Source organism: Suncus etruscus, chromosome 9 (genome assembly GCF_024139225.1).
Source record: "Suncus etruscus isolate mSunEtr1 chromosome 9, mSunEtr1.pri.cur, whole genome shotgun sequence".
Classification (NCBI taxonomy): Eukaryota; Metazoa; Chordata; class Mammalia; order Eulipotyphla; family Soricidae; genus Suncus; species Suncus etruscus.
This window is the reverse complement of record NC_064856.1, coordinates 37,699,951-37,721,754: the sequence shown is the minus strand read 5'-3', so window position 1 is coordinate 37,721,754 and position 21,804 is coordinate 37,699,951. Positions and strand designations below refer to the sequence as shown.

The 21,804-nt window shown below is 42.5% G+C and overlaps 1 protein-coding gene and 1 pseudogene across 1 annotated transcript; both read right to left on the bottom strand.

Moving 5' to 3' along the window:
• Window positions 1-2,603: 2,603 nt before the first annotated feature.
• Window positions 2,604-6,941, bottom strand: FZD4 (frizzled class receptor 4). Its single transcript, XM_049780046.1, has 2 exons — window positions 6,391-6,941; window positions 2,604-4,097 (listed from the first exon to the last, which is right to left on the bottom strand). Exons 1-2 carry the CDS (start codon window positions 6,679-6,681, stop codon window positions 2,769-2,771), a joined length of 1,620 nt encoding a protein of 539 aa, XP_049636003.1. The 5' UTR covers window positions 6,682-6,941; the 3' UTR covers window positions 2,604-2,768.
• A 7,891-nt stretch (window positions 6,942-14,832) lies between these two features.
• On the bottom strand, window positions 14,833-16,153 carry LOC126018411 (plasminogen activator inhibitor 1 RNA-binding protein-like; annotated as a pseudogene).
• Window positions 16,154-21,804: the final 5,651 nt, after the last annotated feature.

The following is a 21,804-nucleotide window of genomic DNA, read 5'->3' as shown; positions in this document are numbered from 1 at the left end:
TTAGGGCAGAGGCTTAGAACTTGAGTGTCTAATTATCATTACTACATCATCATTCACAGGAAAAAAGGCACCTATTCTGGGCCTAGCCTTCCATTTGGCTACCTTGTTCACACACTCTTATAACAACAGCAGTGACACAGTAAATCACTATACTGCAACAGCAAGGCCAGCGCCCTTTTACAATCCTCATTCCCTTTCCTGGACAGTCTCTACAAAAGTCCCAAGACACTGGAAGGAGCGTGGGTAAGGGCAGGCCCTGCCCCTGGTGCATAAGCTAGGCCTGAGCAGCGGTGGGAATTGCTGCAGAACAGAACAGGCGAGGCACGTTTTACATTTCCCTGTTGATGGAGCTTCAGATGGAATTCAACTGGCCCTTCGGGGGCTCAGTTCTCATGCTCCTGGAGCCCTGGCCCAGAATAAAGCCAAGATCCTTGAGAGCAGTACACACACACAGTAAGGGTCATCCATAACCACTAAGCTTCATTTCAAAAGCCCCCAGGACTCTGTCTTCCAAAAATTGACCCAAACTTTATCTCTGCCTCTAACTATAATCTTTATCTAAGACAGCTCAAGAACCATGCACAAACTGGGGAAAGAAAGAATAAAAATATCAAGCCATGAGCAAAAGGTTCACACAGAGACAGAGGCAGAAAGAAACATGCTTATTATTTCCATAACTTGATCACCTATTTTGTTTTTGTTTTTTTGAGCCACTTTGCTCTGCACTTAGAAATCGCTCCTGGGGCCGGAGAAATAGCATGGAGGTAAGGCATTTGCCTTTCATGCAGAAGGTCATTGGTTCGAATCTCAGCATCCCATATGACCCCCCTCCCCCCGAGCCTGCCAGGAGCGATTTCTGTGTGTGGAGTCAGGAGCAACCCCTGAGTGCTTCGGGGTGTGACCCAAAAACCAAAAAAAAAAAAAATCGCTCCTGGTAGGCTTGGGGGACCATATGGGATGATGAGGATCGAACCTGGGTCTGTCCCTGGTTGGCTGTATACAAGGCAAACACCCTACCACTGTGCTATCTTGGAAATTATTTTCCACAAAGTAGTGTGATAAGCACGCTGCCATCTATTTTTAAGGTTTGGGATGGGATATGAATAAATAATTAAAGAGTAGTAAAGTAGTTGCTGAAGCTAAAACAGGTATGATTTATAAAGCAGAGCAGCTATGACTTCTTTACCAATTTGTCCCAGAGATCTCGTAATTCAAGGTTAAAGAAGAGGCTGGTTGCTATTGGAAAAGAACTGCAACTTTGGAGAAACTGCTTGGGGGTACTCCCCTATGAGAAACATAAAGTATCAAGTTTAAAAGCTTTGATACCACTGTAAGCAAAACACAATAAAGACCTGTGCTGCTATGAGTTTTGCAGTTCATTTCAGATATGGCCCACACTAATTCCCTTCTAACCAATCAGGTTCTGGATAGCATTCTGGAGATTCATTAGCATCATATAAACAATCCAGGCCACACTACCTCTAATGAAAATCTTACAAGGAGGCTTTGCCAATTACTAGGAAACAAGTAGCACTTGGTGCATGGCTTCCCTATCCTTAGATCCCTCCACCAGACGGAGAAAGTCTCCACGGTAGCAAATAGAGCAGGCTCTTGAAAACATTTTTATGCAAAAGGAAAATAAGGCACTATAATTCTGAGAACGCAAACTGACCATAGTTCTAAAGTCAGTTGAGTATACTATGTCATGGTCCAAGAATGTGCTTTTAATTGTAATTGACACACACAAATTACACAGTTAATCTGTGTGAATGCAAAGTTGCCAAGAAACTTAACATTTTAGCTCTTCCAGACTGGCGTCTGCATAGATGCAATCACACAAAGTAAAATCTATTAAGTCCCTGTTGCTCAATGCAATAGGTCTCAGGGGTCCGTAAGGTAAGTCCACTTGGTAAATCTCATTTTCCTCTAAATTAAGTGATTGTCAGAGTGAATCACCACCCCCACCTTGTTAGGCATGCTGCAGTGCAAAAAACATCTCTATAAAAATACCTATTTTGAGTCATTAATCTAAAATGAAGAAAACAGCAGCTGCCCAGAGCAGAGATGTTGAAATTTAAGAGAAAGAGAGAAAAGAAAGTCCACTGAATACCTATGTGTGTTTGTACAGTACTTTTGTTTGTTCAAACAATTCTGTTTTATGACAAAGGCACTGAAAGATTCTGACACCACCTCTTTGGGAGAGCAATCCATGAAGTTCTAAACAGCAGAGTGTGCCACAGAAAATGTTTATGTTACATCAGCCAAACTATAAAAGTCTTGTAACACTTCTCTGAACCTAGCATTTCCAGTGTTTATAGATTGCTTTGCTATCTGAAAGTCCCAGTTGGTATTTAAATTTTTAAAGGGTTAAAAAGTTAATCTTTCTCCCTGCAAAATGCCAACTCAAATTCTAATCCCAGCCTGCAGGGGAAGCAGCAGCATTGCCCTAGCTTTCAGGAATCCAGGCTGGACCTCCATGCTCCAAGCTGCTAAAGTGATCAACAGTTTGAATTTTCACAGCTTTGAAAGCCTCTAATTGGCTTTTGCATTTGAGATTGTTCCAAAGTCTGCAGCAAAATCACTAGCTTTATTATACTGAGTATAAATTTAATTTTAATGGTAGGCGGTGGCAATAGGTGATGGGAGTCACCTCTGTTGCTAGTTTGTTCAAATAGATTCACTGAGTGAAAAATTTTAGTAGCATTTGCACAGAAATGCTGTCATTACCCCCTTTGAAACAAGGAGAGTGAGGAAATGGACTAGCCCTCTTATACCACAGTTTCATTGCCTTTTCCAGGCTTCACCCAACCATTTCCTCTCTTTTCCCTCTTTACCTTCCCAGAATTCACCAGTCTGTTGGAACACTTCTGCCATGTGTGAAGAGTTTTGGCAGACCAAATCCACATGCCTGAAGTGATGCCCACCAGTAGAGACATGAAAATTTTCAACATTTCAACAGCCATATTAGAATCATCTGCAGAATACCGGAAAAGGGCCCAGTTGGAGATTTCATAGAAATAACAGGCAATCACACAGGTTGCAGGGACAGTATACAAGACCGAGAAGACCCCAATCTTGACCATAAGCCTCTCCAATTTGTCTGTCTTTGTCCCATCCTTCTGTAGATTTGACCGAATTTTAAACAAGGCCACCAACCCCGCAGCAATGAACAAAGTTCCAATCACCAAGTAAGTAAAGAGCGGTGCCACCACAAAGCCAGTAAGGGCATCAAGGTTTTGGTTTCCCACATAGCACAGTCCTGTCAGTTCATCTGCATCCACCAACCTCATAATCAGGATGACAATGGTCTTCACTGCAGGGATGGCCCAGGCAGCAATGTGGAAATAACTGCTATGCATTTCAATAGCTTCGTGACCCCACTTGAGTCCTGCCGCCAAAAACCAAGTGAGTGTCAGAATAACCCACCAGATGGAGCTGGCCATTCCAAAAAAGTACATCAGCAAGAAAATTATTGCACATCCTGTATTCTTAAGTCCTTCTTGGATGAGAACAGGTTCTGCTGCCTCCTCAAAATCACAGGATATCCTTTCCCGGCCAACAGTCAGCCTGACAATATAAGCAATGCTATAAATATTATAGCACATACTGAGAAATATGATGGGGCGCTCAGGGTAGGAAAACCTAGAGGAATCAATGAGGAAGGTGAGAACAGTGAAGGCAGTAGAAATGAAGCAGAGGCTGGCCCACACAGCCATCCAGATGTCTGTGAACTCCTTAGCCGAGCGGCTATACAAGCCAGCATCATAGCCACACTTGAGAACACAGTTCAAGCTCCTCTTCACCCAGATGTACTGATCAGAATTGGTCCCAACGGAGTGGCACTCCTCCCCAGTCTGGACAGGGGTTTTGTGTGCAAGTGGCACCTCCTCATCCCCCGGACCTTCCATGCACATGTGGTTGTGATCGTTCTGAGGCGGGAATTTGCTGCAGTTCAGGCTCTCTGGCCAGGCAAAGCCAAACTCCTTCAGCACAGGTTCACAGCGCCTCTTGACCGACAGACACATGCCGCCACATGGGCCAATGGGGATGTTGATCTTCTCTGTGCACATTGGCACATACACGGAACAAAGGAAGAACTGGAAAAGTAAGGAAACGAACAAAGAAAACAATGACTTGGGAAGTTTGACCAAACACTTGCACAAAACCAGCCAAACTTATTCAAGATAATGCTGACAATGGCCATATCTACTTTTACTCCTGTCTACAGGGAGTTCAGCTGTCTGTCTATCCCAGCCTCTAATAGGGGATTCTGGCTAACACTCTAGTGTTCTTTTGTTCTCGCAATGTCTTTCAGGAGAACATAATTAATAGATAGGTAGATAGATAAATTTAAACAGGCCTGAGGAATTACAGACTCCCCTTTAACATAATACTTGGAGAAATTAACCGTAAAAATGGATTCTCAGGCTTCCTTCCCTTTCAACTATTACTGGAAGAACTGACCAGCAACTAAGCATCATTCTGATAATGGGTAGTTACTTTTATCTCCCCTTATCTCCACAAGAGTAAATATTTTTTAAGTACAGAGCCTGTCTTTCTCCTGTTTATAATCTCTTTCCTCTAGTTTATTTCTTGAAATTATATTTTAGTAAGTCCCACACTAAAACAGAAAAATGTTCTGAGTGATCATTAAGGCTCCAGGACGGATTCAGGTTAAAGTTTCTCTCCTCACCAGGGACTTATTTGGCCAAGTTTCCTCGTTGAATAATAATGAAGCACAATAGGAAAATACAAATGTTGAGTCCCTGAACTGATGAGAGCAGCAGGGGAGAGTCCAGTTGCTGTCCTCAATTCCTCCAGCATTGATAAACAGTCTGCTTGGCTCCTTACAGATGTTGTCTATGAAGTCTAGAATTACAAGCCACTATTTTCCAGCAAGTAAAGGGATCCAGCCCTGTCCTTCAAAATAAGTCTGGCTGTTTCCCCAGGATACATGTAATTAAAAATATATATCCCTGCAAAAACTGTTTTTCCCAACAAAACTGCCACTGATGTCAGATCTGTGCTGTTGCCAAACTAAAAGCTAGAGAATCCTTTTCAAGCGTTTATCACCTAATCCTAAAGTTTGAAAACTTCCAAAGGAACATTTCAGCAGCAGTAGGGCTAATCCCAACCATTTTCCTGGAACCACAGTCCAACTTTTTCAATGACCTGTGTTAAAACCATGCACCTAGTAAGCTGCTTGTCTGTTTCTTATCTCTTAGAAGCTACAACCAGAATCATGCATTTCCAAGGTTTGGGGGAGGGGTAACTATCCTTTATTTAGAAGTCTTCTGAGCTTCTACATATAAAAGAAGTCTTACCAACCAAAATACAATCCGTTATCACAACCAAAACACAATCCATAGCCTTACCAACCCCCAAAATGTAATTCTACAAAATGTGTCTTTTCAGTTACTTTTAAGACCAATAAAAACATAGTATTGGGGGAGTATTGGTTATTTTTTTTGGTAATGCTTTAGGCACCCAACAAAGACAAAGTCTCTTTGCATTTATTTTTGTAGAATTTAACATGTTCTATCTTTACATAGCTTAAGACATATTTTTAAATTACTAGGCAGAAAGGTACAGGAGGTAAGGTACCCAAGTAACCAACCCCTTGGGTTCCCAGGCATTGCACATGGTCCCCTAAGTACCATGGGAGGTGACCCGATTATAGACCCAGGAATAAGTCCTGAGCGTCGCCAGGGTGTGTCCCCCCCCTTTTTTGTTCAAGTTACTGTAAAAAATGACTCTTCAGATAACTGAACTACCTTCTGACCACACTATCGGCTCTTGCCCTAGTTATCTTTGCTCTGAGCACTACCTCTCCGCCCTCACTGTCCCACGTCCCCTGGAATAAGAAACCACACACACACACACACACACACACACACACACACACACACACACACACACACACACACACACAGTATCCATTCCCCCAAGCCGGGGTGTGGGGGGTAGGGAGGTTGGTGGGTGAAGGAGAAGTTCCCGGCGCCTAATTTTTAATTTCTCCTTCCAGCAGCTGGCCACGCCAGCTTCGCCCACAGCGCCGCGGTGGCCTGGGCCAGGATCCTTGGCAGAGATAACGCTCAGCCCCGCTGGGTTAGGGGCTTGGCCAGACGCGATGGGCAGGGGAGAGAAAAGGAAGGGCGGGGTGCAAGAGTGGGTTCTTTCGCAGGCCAGATGACTTACACAACGTTTTGGCTCCCGGAGCCTGCGAAGGGACAGAACAGTCGGGGGCGGGAACGGAGATAACTTTTCCAGACTAGGTATAAGCCTTCAAGCCAAGGCAGAACTTCGCTGTGTGGGCTTGAGGGGTGGGTGGGTGTGCCTACCCAGTGGGCAGAGGGGTGTCTTTTCTGGGGTTGGGGTGGGGACGCCCACCTGCAGCTGGCTGGAGCAGCCGTACTGGATGAGAGGCGTGAAAGTCGTGAGCTGCAGCTCAGCGTCCGTCTGCAGCTCGTGTCCCACCAGGTTGGGCATCTTGGTCACGTTGTAGCCCAGGTTCTGGCACATGGAGATGCGGATGGGGTCGCAGCGCCGCTCCTCCTCGTCCCCGAAGCCTCGAGCCGGGTCCGGCAGCAGCAGCGGCGGCAGCAGCAGCAGCCACAGAGTCAGTCCGACGCCTCCCGGCACCCCGAGGACCATCGGTCCCGTGCCCCGCCGGCAGGCCATGTCCAGGGTCCCCCGGTCAGCTGCAGCGGCGGCGGGGGGCTGCTGCGGGAGACACCCCCCAGTTTGCAAGCTGCCCGTGCTCGGTCCCCCTTGCACGGGGGGCAGCGAGTCAGGGAATGCGATCGCTCAGGCTCTCGACAGCTCCCAGCCACTGCACGCGGTCTCAGACACCCGGAGTCGGGGCGCAGAGGCGGGCAGCGAGGGTCATGGCTGCAGGCGGCTAGCCCCCCTCCAGGCGCCCGCTCGCCAGCGCCGCGCCGCTCTCTCGGGCTCTTCCAGACCCACTCGGGGCTGCAAGCTCGCAGGGCGGGCTCGGGCGGGGACGGACAGCGCGTCCGCCCAATGCCCGGGCGCCGCGGACCGCTGGGGTGGAGCCGAGGCTCCGGCAGGCCGCTCCCCGCCGGCAGGGTCAGGCCCTGCCCTACCGGCCCCTCCACCGCGGGGTCCCTCCCAGAGCCCCGCCCCACTTCCCGGGCTCCACTTTTCCTCCCACCCCGGACCGCCGCGCGCTGGGCCAGGCGGGGATGGAACCGGGTCACTCCCGCCTGGCCCACCTGCCCCCGCCGGTCTCAGGTGCCTAAAGTGCCCTCTCTCTGGACCGGGCGCCCCTTTGGATCGCCTGCTTCCAGCTGTCACCCCGACCCGCCACCGCGAGGAGTGCACACAAAGGACGCGCGCGGCTCCGCGTTGGCTTCCAGCCTCGGCGGGGTGACCTTGAACACTTTGCCCGCCCGCTCGGCTGCAGACGCGGGACGAGTGGAGAGAAGGTGGACAACGCGCGCAGGGCCCAGGGGGGCAGTAGTGGAGTCCCAGCACTCCCCGGGCGCTCCCCCAGTCTTGGCTAGATCTGCGCCCCAAAGCAGGCCTGGCTCCAATCTCCAACGGGGGAGGCGCCCCAGCAGCCGCTGCGCCGACCGTCCCGCGCCCCCATTTCCTCGGCGTTCGAAATGGAATTCCACTGGGGGGTTCGAAAGGAAATGAGACTGGGACGCTCCGTGCTTCTCGGCCCGCCGCCGCCCTTCCTGTCTCGGGGACACGATTTCTAAATGAGGTTCGGGAGGGCGGCCCTCTGGATCTGAGATCCGGGTGTATGCGCGGGAAGGGGGACAGGGATGGGGGTCTTAAGAGGCGCACCCGCACCTGCAGCCCTTCTCCACCCGGATTTCACCTGGAGACACGAGGCTCCGAGGACACGTGTTTCGATTGAGAGTCTACCTCTAGCGCCCCAGTCCCACACCTAGGCCTTCTTGGTCCTTGGGTTCACCACCTTCTCTGCCTCTCAGCCCTGCAAGGCCAGTGGCTCCCAGCAGGTGGAAGCCTAAAACATTTTCTAGGTGCTGAATCTGGGCAATTTACAGAACTTCATATGCATCATCTGTGAGCTAAGTAGCTCCTTTGTAGATCTTTGGTTGGGCGAGAGCCTGTGCGTAAAGCATGAAGCACAACGCGAAGCTCACGCTCTTGCACCATTTGGTTGTGGTCGCTGGAGGAGGGGGCTCCTTGCATTTTTGCCTGGGGGCCAAAAGACATGCCTTCCTGTGACCCAGACCTGTGGATCTGGGTTAAGAAATGTCTGCCCTTACTCTGGGATCATGCTTGTCCAACCCTTGCCTCCATTTCCTGTGGTCTGAGTGACAGCAACCAAGTTGTTGTACACGTTTATGAATTCCCGTTTCCGCCCAGACTAGCATTCGACTGAGGTGCCACACAAGTGGGAGGGAGATTTATACAACTCTGGTGGTGTTCATAATGGGTCTTATGATTCCATTTCTTTTTCATTGGCAACTCAACTTTGCTGAGGGCAGCAGTGGAATCAGTTTTTGTTGTTGTTATTTGGCGCAGTGCCTAGAACTGTGTTGGCACAGAGAAATTGCATTGGCTCAAGTCATCAGCATGACCTCTTAGACAAGGAGACTGCATTAACCCCTTCAAGAGATTTCAAAACAAAACAGAACCATGAAACTACAACCAAAGTGATTCTTAGGAATGAAAAGACCCACCAAACTAAGGTCCAGAGGAGACCTTTCAAAGATAGAAGAAGGGCAGAGAGGAGCTAAAATTTCCCAGAAAAATTTCCAACCGAAAGTTTACATACTGGTACTTAGTAGTTTTCTTCAATTACTTCTATCAAGCCTTCCATAAGTGCTCAGTAAACATGAGATCATTAACATACGAAACTAAATAGATGACGAGATAAATGATCAAATGAGTAGGTAGATCCTCACTCTCTAGGAATTCATTGGAGAAAACAAAGAATAGACAGTCAAATGCCACTGTTTAGAACTGTGGGTGCATAACACATAACAGAATCTGGAGGGCTATGCGAAGGGAGATGGCCTGTGGAATTCTCAACTATTAAGCTAGAGATCTGCTGCCCAGTTAGCAAGCACTGGGTATTTCTTTTACTATCCTCAGGCAGGGTGCCTTGTTTCATGATGAAGATGTGTGAACATGGTTTATTATGCATTTAATTCTGTGACAATGCGAAGAAGAGACTGACTCTTACACAGAGTCTGGCACCATTAGGTTTGGGTTGAGTGCTACTACCAAATAAATAACAAATAACCCTTAGAAAACATTTCCTCTGTGCCACAGGTCATCACATGTTTTACACATATTGTCTTGTTTATGTGAGAATAATTTCTTATTCTAAGTGGTTCAAAAAATGACATAGTGACAATACTGTATGTCTGCCTAGCCCTGAAATCTCATGCATGGTGCAGTTCTCACAGTGCTCTGCCTAACCCAGAGTCAGAGATGACTTTTGTCATCTGGACTTTTTAGGTTTATTCTTGGTGTCCCTGCCTCAGTTTTCTTGAACCAACTGTCTCCTTTGCAAACACTTGGAGAAGCCCCTTCCCCCTGCAGAACCTTTTCCTGTCAACAGCTTTTCTTTCCCTGCATGGAACTCATCGCAGGTATTTTCCCCAAAAGAAAGCCAGGGGAATCACATTTCAGTTTGAATGTGGAAAGAAAACAAAGATCAGGACTTAGAGCTTGAATGGCCCAGATCCCTCAGCCTCCCTCTCACAGAATGGTTTACACAGTCACCAATCTCTCCTGGTGACAGGCATGGCATGTTTGTCTTTGTTGCAGAAAACACTTCCCAGAGGGAGCTCCAGGCCCTGGGCTGTCTACCCTGGAACATTCAAAGTAGATTGGAGTGAAGTCGAAGTTAGGGACATGTAAATGGGACCTTCAGCTAACCCAAAGAGTGGGCACAGTCTCTAGTAACTCTAATCTGCATGTTTGGGCATCTTCTACTTAGTAAAAGCAGAGCTTCTTTGGACCTGCAGCCAACATAACTTCCACAGACTTGGGCAGTTCAAGAGTTTTGTCACTGCAGCTATAAGGGGCTAGATTCTAATGAACTTCTGTGATGTGTTAATTTTGCAACCTGACATTTTCTGCACTAATAGATTCTTATAACAGTTACTAAATTAAAGGATATATTTGAAGACTCGAGTTTATGTTAAAATCCACCACCTAGGGAGTTGGGGTCCTATAAATAAATATCCTTTCCCTCCTAAGGAAAACTTCTCATTTGCAGTTCTTTTGCTTTCCCAATTAAGTGCCAAAGTAGTCAGAGCTTGCTTTTTATTTCCTGTGAAACAAATTCAACTAATCCATATTCAGTAGCTTCCAAGAAGAGTCTTATTCCACCCTCTTATGAAGAAACCTGTTTCTTTGGATCTGGGCAGAATGTTTAGAACACACGAAGAAAATGTAAGAAAGTGGTCCATTATTATTCTATTTGATTTTTCAAGAAAAATTTTACTGAGACTAAAAATCCCATAAAGATGGGAAATTTACCACAGAACAGAACTGTAGGCAAAAGCCATGCCACATCCCTTCACTTTCTAATTATTCTGGGTGCTCCGTTTTCCCTGGCACCTAAACATATTACAAAACAAAATCATGTGCACTGAGTGAGGTGAAAGAGAACGGGAATCCAGTTCAAAGTTGAGGAATCAGAAGCCCCAATAGGTTAAGAAATAGCCACAAAGTGGTAGAGCTAAAGACTTGAATCCATTGCACCATTGGCCACCTGGAGAGAATCAAGACCCCACAAAGCTCTTACATATCAGATATTTGCTCTTTTATTTCCTCAAACATAGAAGAATGTACAAAGGACATTCTTGCTTATTGGCAGTGATAATTTAATAAATGGAAAGCTTTGCAGGCAGCAAGAGATCCTGAAAACATGCCTTATAGCCCCCACAGCTCCATTTCATGTCAGTATTTATCATCCAATCGGTGGCAAATGTGCTGTGATGAACCAGCCACTGAGCTGGGTACTGGAGAGGGGTGTGGAAGAGATGCAAGTATGTCAAAGGTGATCCCTGCCTTCAGGGAGCTTAGTAACATGTTGGAAGAGATGGGCTTGAGGTTAATCTCTCTGAACTAGCTTATCTAGAGTTAACATTTTTCTTAACCTCCCTTGTTGTGTTTTGTTTGTTTGTAACCTGAGCGGGGTGGAGGCATTTTATTTATTCTTCACAGATCTCTATGGCAGCTTTATGATTCTAGACAATTTCACATCTAATTTAGTGACAGTAACTGGCCCACACCGTTCCAAATCTATATTTATGTTAAATAAGTAAGTGGTTCTAACTGTAAGTTCTCTGGTTCTCCAGAAAAAGAGAGATATCATTATATTCTGGTCACCTCCAGATTTTAGATGTTTCCAGAATATCTTCAAGTCCCTATTCTAAGCTTGTTACAAGGAAGCCATGGTATATAACTTCTACCTTTCTCCCAAATCTAGACATTTTACCTAAATCTTAGCTCCCTTTCTATCTTACATTTATTTCTTAATTGAATATCTTTATTTTAAACACTTGGTTACAGAGTTGCTAATAAAATAATGTTCCAACACCAATCCCACTACCAGACTAATATTCCCTCCATTCTTGTCACCAATTTCCCAACTTCCCTAAAGCCTGCTCCTTGGCAGGTACAAATAATTTACTTATTATTTCTTGGTACACCTAAATGGTCATGGAATTGTTGAAAAATAAAACTTCATAAAGAGAAAATTTGTGAAAATTTGTCATCTTGCAAAGGAGTCATTATGTTATTATCTGAAGGTTTACTAAGTTGTTTATTGCTAATTGATTCATTCTGTTATTGGTTTTGTTTTTTGGGCTTATGTAATTTCTATAATAATTTCACATATAATTTGGTATATTCTTACTGGGAAGTCAGTATTAAAATGATGGGGGAGTCAAGCAGCTGTTTAGGAGTCACACTGCTGCTTATTAGTGAACACTTTCTTTGATGAACTGTGATACTGGGCCCTTGAGGTCTTCATGGTGACAGCAGTGGTTCATAGGCATGGCTGACAAGTCTTATGGAAGTATAAGAGCCTGGGACGGGGAGGGTTTGGCTTGTCCTGGCTCAAAAGAGTCCCTGGAGATGTCAGCTCCCAAACTGACATACCTGGAATTTTTGGCAGTTAGGAGTCTGCAGAGATTAAAAGTAATGGAAAAGCAGTGAAACAGGGCCATTGGCAAGGTGGCAATTGTAGGATGGGTCTGTGTGTATAGCTGCCAGGGCAACAGCAGGGCAGAGGACTTGTCCCATTTCCCTTCCAAGGGACCCTAGACTACACCCATTCTTTAACCATTTTAGGTAGAAAAGAAAGAAATATATTTCAGCTAAAATCATTATTTAATCCACCCTCTTATGAATATGAAACTGTGGCCTCATCTAAGACCCGGTGCACATAAAGTGATTCAACCACTCTTATTTATTTAGTTTGCTAACTTGGTCCTTTGACCTAAGTATTTACCAGATTTCTCTTGGACTTAAGGAATTCCTGATAGGCCTTAATGCTAGATCATGTTATTTGTAATAAGGACTTAATTGAGCCCCCCTTCTGTCAGGTACTCGGCTGAGTACTTTATATAAATTATCTTATTTAATTTACATGCTTTCTAGATTATGTCCTAAATCTGAATTACTTCTCACCACCTCTGCCCCCTACCACCTTTCCAGCTCACATCAACTGCCCCTTGATGATTGTGTCCAAAGGGGCTTCGCTGCATCCATCATTGCTCAATGGTATTTTCTGCTCTACAGAACAAACAGTGGATCTTTTAAGACCTGATTCCTAGAATCATGTTCCTCTTCTGCTTAAATGTGTCTGTGTATTTCTTATTGCCTTTAGAATAAAATTGATCAAGGCCACAAAGTCCTTTAGGGCTCAATTTTCTCCCCTTGAAAATACTCCGCTTTGATTACCACATGCTCCTTCGCATGGACCTCCCTCTAATCCTAAAACATCCCTGATTGGTCCCTGCTTTTCTAGCTCTTCTGCTCTCTGTCTTCTTCCTACAGCTTCTTCTTTCTTAGAGATACCATTTTCTTTTAAAAATCTTGCCTGAACAATCACATTTCATTGTTCCTTTCAGTCACTCCGTAATCCTGCTTTGTTTCGTGACACTTCACAGGATATCTCTATGTCCATTGCTGTCTTCTTTATTTACTTGCTTGTTAATTTTCTCTTTCCATTGACTAGTAAGGATCTCTAGGAGGGCAGAATCTTTGCTGTATTATTCAGTAAAATATCCCTGTTACTTAGTATTTGTTAAATCAAAAAATCTATTTGATACCTACTGCAACTGTTAGCATTTTTTTTAGTTGAGGAAACAAGTCCCTACAAGATTTTCATGAGTTTTCACAGCAAATATGAAATGCTATTCCAACACAGACTTAACTGAATCTAAAGAAGGTGCCTTTGGCTGCTGTGTATTCTACTTCAGCCCACTTCATTGTAGATTAGTGCCTCTGGATCCAAATATATGCTAGACATACACATAAACTGGATTTTAGAACTCAAGGAAACTTTGATAACCAGCTAGTTTTCTGCCCAATCATAGCTAATTCAATTAGTTAACAGCTCTTTATGGAGACTTTAGAGGCATTACTAATGGAACTAAAATTGTACCCCAAAACAAAGCAGATGTTTAGGGCCAATCCTGTTGTTGTTATTGTTTTCCTTCCTTCCTTCCTTCCTTCCTTCCTTCCTTCCTTCCTTCCTTCCTTCCTTCCTTCCTTCCTTCCTTCCTTCCTTCCTTCCTTCCTTCCTTCCTTCCTTCCTCCTCATTCAGAATGTTTTGGATTTCAAGAATTTGTTTTTATTTTAGCCCTCCCTATTTTATTCATTATTTAATTTGCCTTTAAAAATTCATTTCAGGGTCTCAGAGGAATAGAGTTCAGGGCTTCAAATTACTTGTCTTCAAGTCTATGGGTCACAAGTTCAAATCTGGTTATCCTCCATGAATCCCCAGCACAGTGTTAGGAGTGGCACCTGACTACTGCGTAGATGTATCCACCCAAATTTCATATCTAGGGCTTGATTATATTTCTATTCTAAAACAAGAAGAGAAACATTTTAAGGGTTTCTTTTATTTTTCTAATACACATTGTTAGTATTTCACACAGCTTAAAATCTGACAAATCAATGCTTACATGTCCCAGTGACCATATGTAAAAATGCAAAGCAGGTATTAAAATGAATACTATTTAATATTTAAAACCAGTTTGTAACTGGGAGAACATCTAAATTCTTAATTAGAAAACACAGTGGGGGCCGGGCGGTGGCGCTGGAGGTAAGGTGCCTGCCTTGCCTGCCTGCGCTAGTCTAGGACGGACCGCGGTTCGATCCCCCGGCGTCCCATATGGTCCCCCAAGAAGCCAGGAGCAACTTCTGAGCGCATAGCCAGGAGTAACCCCTGAGCGTCACAGGGTGTGGCCCAAAAACCAAAAAAAAAAAAAAAAAAAAAAGAAAACACAGTGAAGGGAAAGCTTTAAACTGATATGCACTATTCACACCTATATTTCAAGTTAGTAAATGCATATTTGCAAGCAGCAATGCAAAAGTATTCGTGAAGAATGCATAATCCCTGAAAATTATGAAAACATCCCTGCTACCAATACATTTCTAAATACAAAACTGACTACCATATTGTTATTTCTGTGTAGCAAGAGACGTTCATTTTCAAAACAGATAAAATTTAGTCGTTAGGTGTGAATAGTATAAATGACAGTCTTTTTTTTTTTCTTAGTTGATTGGGATTCTTAAGCATGCAAAAATCTCAAACAGGAGGGTCCACACAGGAACTGGGATTGTCTTATGGCATCCAATTAAGCCAGAGCTGGGAATGCCTCTGGGTCATCTATATCAGGAGCAGAAGCATTTGACTTGTCAGCTTTGTTGCCATGATTTGGACGTTCACCATGCCCACAGCCACCACATCCTCCCCTGCCACCACGTTCTGGGCGGCCAAGGTCTCCAAACTTAATCTTCAGCTGAGATGTTGTTGGCTTTCGGAAATGATGGTCCATAACTGAATGTTCAGCATGAGGCTCTTCACTCTTTGACTTATGAAGAACAAATCCCTTCTTCCACTGTCCATTAGCGTCTTCATTTGGTTTGCGAATATTAATTCTACTTTTGCATGGTCCTTATTTCGAATTGCCTTCCATCATCCAAAGTCATCTCTTTTGGACACTCTTCCTTTACTTCTTCAACTTCGTTCTCCTTATTTTCTGTGTCAGCCACAGGGTGTTCTTCACCTTCAGTTGTTTCCTCAGTCACATTTGATTGATCCAAGTCAGTAAATTCATCTTTGACAGTTCCCCAGTTGTGAGATCCGCTACTACCACGTTTGTCCTAATGCTTCAGGCCACTGTAATGTGAGAAAGAAGATCTATCACTTCCACTATGCCTATCAAATTCACATCTGCCAAGAGAATCAAATGCATGTCCTCATCCTATTCCATATCTACAGCCTCCTTGACCTCTTCCAAGACCACCACTGGGATAGACCAGTCAAAAATCATTCTATCGGCCGGAGAGATATCATGGAGGTAAAGCGTTTGCCTTGCATGCAGAAGGTTGGTGGTTCGAATCCCGGCATCCCATATGGTCCCCTGAGCCTGCCAGGAGCAACTTCTTAGCATAGAGCCAGGAGTAACCCCTGAGCGCGGCCGGGTGTGACCCAAAAACCAAAAAAAAAAAAAAAAATCATTCTTTCAACTGAAAATTCTCCATCTTCACCTTTTTCTTCAAGTGATTTTTCAAATCTTCATTCACAAGGTGTTTGCTTTTCTTGTCTCCTATCATTTATTTTCCCTTCACCCTGAAATTGTTGATCAAGTCTTCTTCCAACATGTCTTATTCCTTCTATCTGAAGCACCACGGGTGACTCCATCTCCTCTTTCTTGTCCAACATGCCGGCGCTGGGGAACAGTGGGTTCTTGTGGTCTTTCTGCGACTTTCCACAACTATTTGCCTGCCGCATTGGTGTTGGTCTGAGCCGGGGCCTGAGCTGCCGCCCCCGCTAGCTTCATTTTTCTTATTCTCCGCTGCCTACAACACCTTGAAGGGGTCTGATTCGTCATCAAATAACTGGTCGAATCCATCGGTGACCACACAGTTGAAGTCCTCCAGTAAGTGTCCCATTTTAACAATTTCTAATTCTCAAAAATATGTCAAGAAACAGTAGCAACAAAGTCCTCCAGTAAGTGTCCCATTTTAACAATTTCTAATTCTCAAAAATATGTCAAGAAACAGTAGCAACATCTGTTAAATGACCAGAGACTTTTCTTGGATAATTGTTGACAGAATTATACTTACCAGATAAAGAAGCTGAGATCCAGTCAATGAAGATAACTTTCCTTAGATAGGTTTTGTGGTGGATGTGCTTTATCTACGGAACACATTGTCTTCTTTCCACATGTTTACTGGAGGAATAAGGATACCTTACAATGTTGATATAAACAGCAGTGAAGCCATTTATGAAACCTTAGACCAGTGGTCGGCAACCTTTTATTTCAACTGAGCCAAATCTCACCAAAACCACGATTGAAATTTATTTTGAGAGCCACACAGGGCGCACACTGATAGAGGCTAGGAGCAGAGTCCTGACTCCTGGAGCGGCCACCTGGCCGGCACACAGAAGAGCCACATTAAAAGTGTAAAGAGCCACACTAAACTAAGAGCATGTAACTTTTTAATTTCTATGGTCATTTATCTCTTTATTAAGTGATTTACAGTTATCATGACTTAGATTTCCACATTGTTATCAAGTTCTATTTTAAATATAATATACATGATATCTTTCTCTTTTGATTCATTTTTATATAAAATGCAATCAATTTTGTGTGTTTTTTTTAATTGGCTACTTTAATGCATTGATTTGTTGTTTCTAGGGGCTTTTTGTAGACCTTTTAGAATCTTCTAAGTAAATTATCATATCATCTTCAAACACTGACTTCTTTTCCAATTTGAATTCCTTTGATTTGTTTTTCATGCTTGATTGTTGTAGCCAGGAGCCAGGACTTCTAATACTATATGAAGAAAAGTGAATACAATTGTCAACCTTGCCATCTGACTTCATAGGAAATGATTTCAGTCTTTCACCAGTAAGAATGATACTGACTGTGGCTTTGTATAGATGGACCTTCTTATATTGAGGAAAGTTTTCTCCATCACTATTATGTTGACAAGTTTTATTATTAATGGATCTTTATTGTTGATTATTAATGTTGATATTAATAATTATTATCTTCATTGTATGATCACATGGTTTTTATCTTTCCTTTTGTTAATGAGGTGTATTATGTTATTGATTTGCATATATTGAACTATCCTTGCATTCCTATAATGAATTCCACTTTATCAGAGGTGTATGATTTTTATATGTGTTTTGGATTCTGTTAGCTAAGATTTAATTAAAGCGTTTGGCATTGATTTTCATCAGGGAGATTGGTCTGAAATTTTCTGTGAATGTCTCTGTTTACTTTGGATATTAGTGTCAAGTTAGCTTCATAGAAGGTATTAAGTAGGATTTCTGTCTCTTCAATTTTCTTGAAGAGCTTAAAAAATAAAGGTAGCAAGTATCTCAGAAGGTTTTATAGAACTCACCAGTGTTCCCATCTGGACCAGAAATTTTATTCTTGGGGATATTATTAACTACTATTCCAATGTTCTTACTTGTGATTCGCTTATTTAGGCTTTCTACTTTCTCCTTCTACAGCTTTGAGAGATTATAAGACTCTAAGAATCTCTTCATTTCTTCTAGGTTCTCCATCTTAAGATCATAAAATTGTTCATAGCCACCTCTAATTGTATTTTGAATTACTGAAGGAAGGGTCTGTTGTAATTTCTCTTCTTTCATCTCTGATCCCATTTATTGGACATTTTTTTCTTTTTTCTTATGAGTCTATCTGAAGGTTTATCTTATTTCTTATTTGGAAAACCTAACTCCTGGTTTCAGTGATTCCTTGAGCTTCTATATTGGTGGTTTCTATGTTGTTGATATCTGCTACTGTTTTTTTTTTTAATCTCTTTTTTTTTTTCTATATCTTTCTTCTACTATCTTTTGGGTTTCTTTGCTGTTACTTCCCAGATTTTTGAGTTGTGAATTTAGGTGATTGATTTGGATTTTTTCTTAATGTAGGCCTGCAGTTTTATAAATTTCTCCCATAGTATAGTTTTTGATGTATCCCATTGTTTCTGACAGCTTATATCTTCACTGTCATTAGCTTCAAGGAATCTTTTTATTTGTTCTTTGATTTCCTCTTTGATACAGTTTCTGGTTAGCAGTGCATTTTTCAGCTTACACCTGTTGGAGTTTTCTCCATCATCTTTCAGTGGTTAGATTCTGATTTTATAGTATTATGGTCTAAGAAGGTAATTTGTACAATTTCTATATTTATAAATTTATATGTTTGAGTTACTCCCTAATATATGATTTATGTTGGAGAACATTCCATGTGTACTAGAGAAGAATGTGTATTTTTGATTTGAGTGATAAAGAACCCTGTATATGTTCCAAAATTCCAGTTCTTTTAACTTCACCTTTAAGGCTATTGTCTCTTCACTGATATTCTCTCTGGTTGATCTGTCAAATGGTGAAAGTGGAATGTTGAAGTCTCCCACTACTATTGTGTTTCCATCAATGTGTTTTTTTAGGTTTGTTATCAAACACTTTTTAAACTTTGCTGAGCCTTCATTCAATGCATAAATATTTGGGATAGAATTTTTTGCTCTACTGTTCCCGTAACCATTAGGGACAGTTCATCTCTGAATCTATTTACCTTTATTATATTTAAAGATATTTAGTCTTATAGAAGTATGGCTGTTTCAGCATTTTTTCTTTCATTGGTTTGTATGATTGTTTTCCATTTTTCGCTCTGAATCTGTATCCTTTAAATGTGTTTCCTGTTGGAGTAAGTGGATTCCACCCCCCTGATTTCTTCAGCTACTTTGTGTCTTTTTATAGGGGAGTCATTGTCATTGAGAGAAATTAGTGATATATAGGACTATTTTTCGATGTGTGTGTGGAATCTAGCTGCTATTGCAAGAGTCTGGGGTTTTTTATTGCTTGTTTGTTTGTTTGTTTTGTTTGGATTTTGGGCCACACCCAATGACACTCAGGGTTTAGTCCTGGCTATGTGCTCAGAAATCACTCCTGGCTTGGGGGACCATATGGAACCCTGGGGGATCGAACCGCAGTCTGTCCTGGATCAGCTACATGCAAGGAAAATGACCTACTGCTGCGCCATCGCTTCGGCCCCAAGAGTCTGTTTTTTTATAGGTAGCTTTTCACTAATTCTTGGATGATTGGTTTAGTTATCGTAAGTGCTGACAATTCTTGTTTGTCTGAAAAAGTTCTGAATCCTCCCTAAAGTCTAACTGAGAGCTTTGCTAGGCAGTGGATTCCAGGCTAGAAATTATTTTTTATTCAATAGTTTGAATATATCATTCCATTCATTACTAGTTTATAAGAGATCATATGAAAAGTCTTTTGTGACTATATTTTTCCCTTGAATTTGAGTCTTTTTATTCTTACTGCGTTAAGTAATCCTTTTTTATCTTCTGATTTTACCATTTTGATTACTATGTTTCTTGATGTACCTAATTTTTTTGAGTTTGTTTTGTTTGGTACTTTTTGGGCCTCTTAAATTTGTACAAGAGCACAAAGATCAAGAAAGTTCTTAGTGATTATTTATTCTGTTATTCATTCTTCCCTTCCATTTTTATTCTACTTTGGCTATTCCTATGATTCAACAATTCTTCCTTTTGCTATTATCATATCAGAAATCTTACATATTCCTTTGTTTATCCTTCTTTTGTCTCTACATTCTTGGTGCTGGCTAGTGTTTTGTTTTCATTATCACTGGTGCATTCCTCCACCTGTTGAATTCTATTATTGTGGCTGGCTATTGTATTTTTAAAATCCTTCAATTCCATTTGTATTAACTCTTTGTTACTCTGGATCAGTTCATTTTTTTTTTTTTTTTGAATCACACCCGGCAGCACTCAGGGGTTACTCCTGGCTCTACGCTCTGAAATTGCCCCTGGCAGTCACAGGGGACCATATGGGATGCCAGGATTTGAACCTATCCTTCTGCATGAAAGGCAAACGCCTTACCTCCATGCTATCTCTCCAGCCCCAGGATCAGTTCATCTTATAGTTGGCTGAATTGTCTTTCTGATAATTTCCATGTTTCCATGATCATTCCGTGAATCACTGCTTTACATTCCTCATAGATAAGGCTTTATTTGAGAATGATGATCTCACTCACAAGGACAGGTCTCCTTGTCTATCAGAGCATATGAATTTCTTTATTTATTGTTTTTTTAAATTTCTAAACACTGTGATTTGAGTCAAATAAAATCCTAGCTGTTAATATTTCAGCAAATTGTTATTTCCTATAATCTGTCAATATAACAATGTCAGTATCCTAATGTGTTATTTTAGTATTCATACAGATAAATAATTAATTATCTTTTTGCATTGAGGCCAGTTGTAGATGCATTTAAGGTAAATATCAAAGTCAGAAACATTTGGAGTTAGTGTGGTAGAAGTGGTAGAGTTGTGAGTATATCTAGTGTTTGAGAGGAGGGCAGCAACTCAAGGGAGTTTTCCTCCAGTGCAGGGTTTCTGAGAGAATTGGCACACAGTGTACAATAGTGAAGCAGGTAGGGATCTGAGCCTTTGATGTACCCAGATTACAAGAGTCTGGTGTCTACATTTTGAGTCCCTTGGGTCATGCCTGAGTTCCAGAGGCAGATTCAGGGACTTTCCATGCAGGGGAGCCAGTGAGAAGTGACACACTACTGTGGGCAGGGACCATAAGAGACTTGATCCTATACAAATTACATGTACAGTAGGTGACTTCTTACCTATTACCCATGTTAATTTGTAATAGTCTTCCCCTCTATGGGAATACCACTCATGGTTCTTATAACTTGGTGGGGGAAGACTAATTCATCCACAGGGTGCTATTTCTACACACTTTTACATGGTTGTATAATCTATAACCAAGAAGGATGACCTCACAAAGCAGTACCATTCCCTGGTGTTTACCAAAGATTAATACATCTGAAAATAATAACATTTTAAAATCAATCTTCTGGATGTTCCAAATGCACTTGGGAAGTCTTTTTACTCTAATAAAATCTTCTTTTTGCATGGTGTTCAAAATAAGTTAAATAAATTTTAAAAAGCATCAAAAGGAGCCAGAGCGGTGGCGCTAGAGGTAAGGCATCTGCCTTGCCAGCGCTAGTTTAGGACGGACCACGGTTCCAAGCCCCCATGTCCCATATGGTCCCCCCAAGCCAAGAGCAAGAGCAATTTCTGAGTGCATAGCCAGGAGTAACCCCTGAGCGGCAACAGGTATGGCCCCCAAATAAACAAACAAAAAAGCATCAAAATATGTTGGAAAGTACAGGGATTAAGACATTTGCCTTGTATGTGGCTAATTCCTTTTCCATCTCCACTTTACATAAGGTCCCCCAAACACTACCTCAATACAGACTTAGGAGTATTCCCTGAGTACTTACTACAGATGTGGCCTGGAAGCAAGCAAAACAAACATGTCAAAACATTGTCTATCAAAAGGTTAAATTTATCTGTAGATGGTATATCTCTAGCACATAAAAATAGTTGCCTCTCAGGGCTGAGGAGACAGCTCAAAGGACTAGAGTGCATACTTTGCATTCAGAGGCCTAGATTCAGTCTCTGTCACTATATGGTTCTCTGAGCCCTAGCAGGAGCAGACCCATAGTACCAAACTGGGAGTAGCCTCTGGGTACTGTTGGGT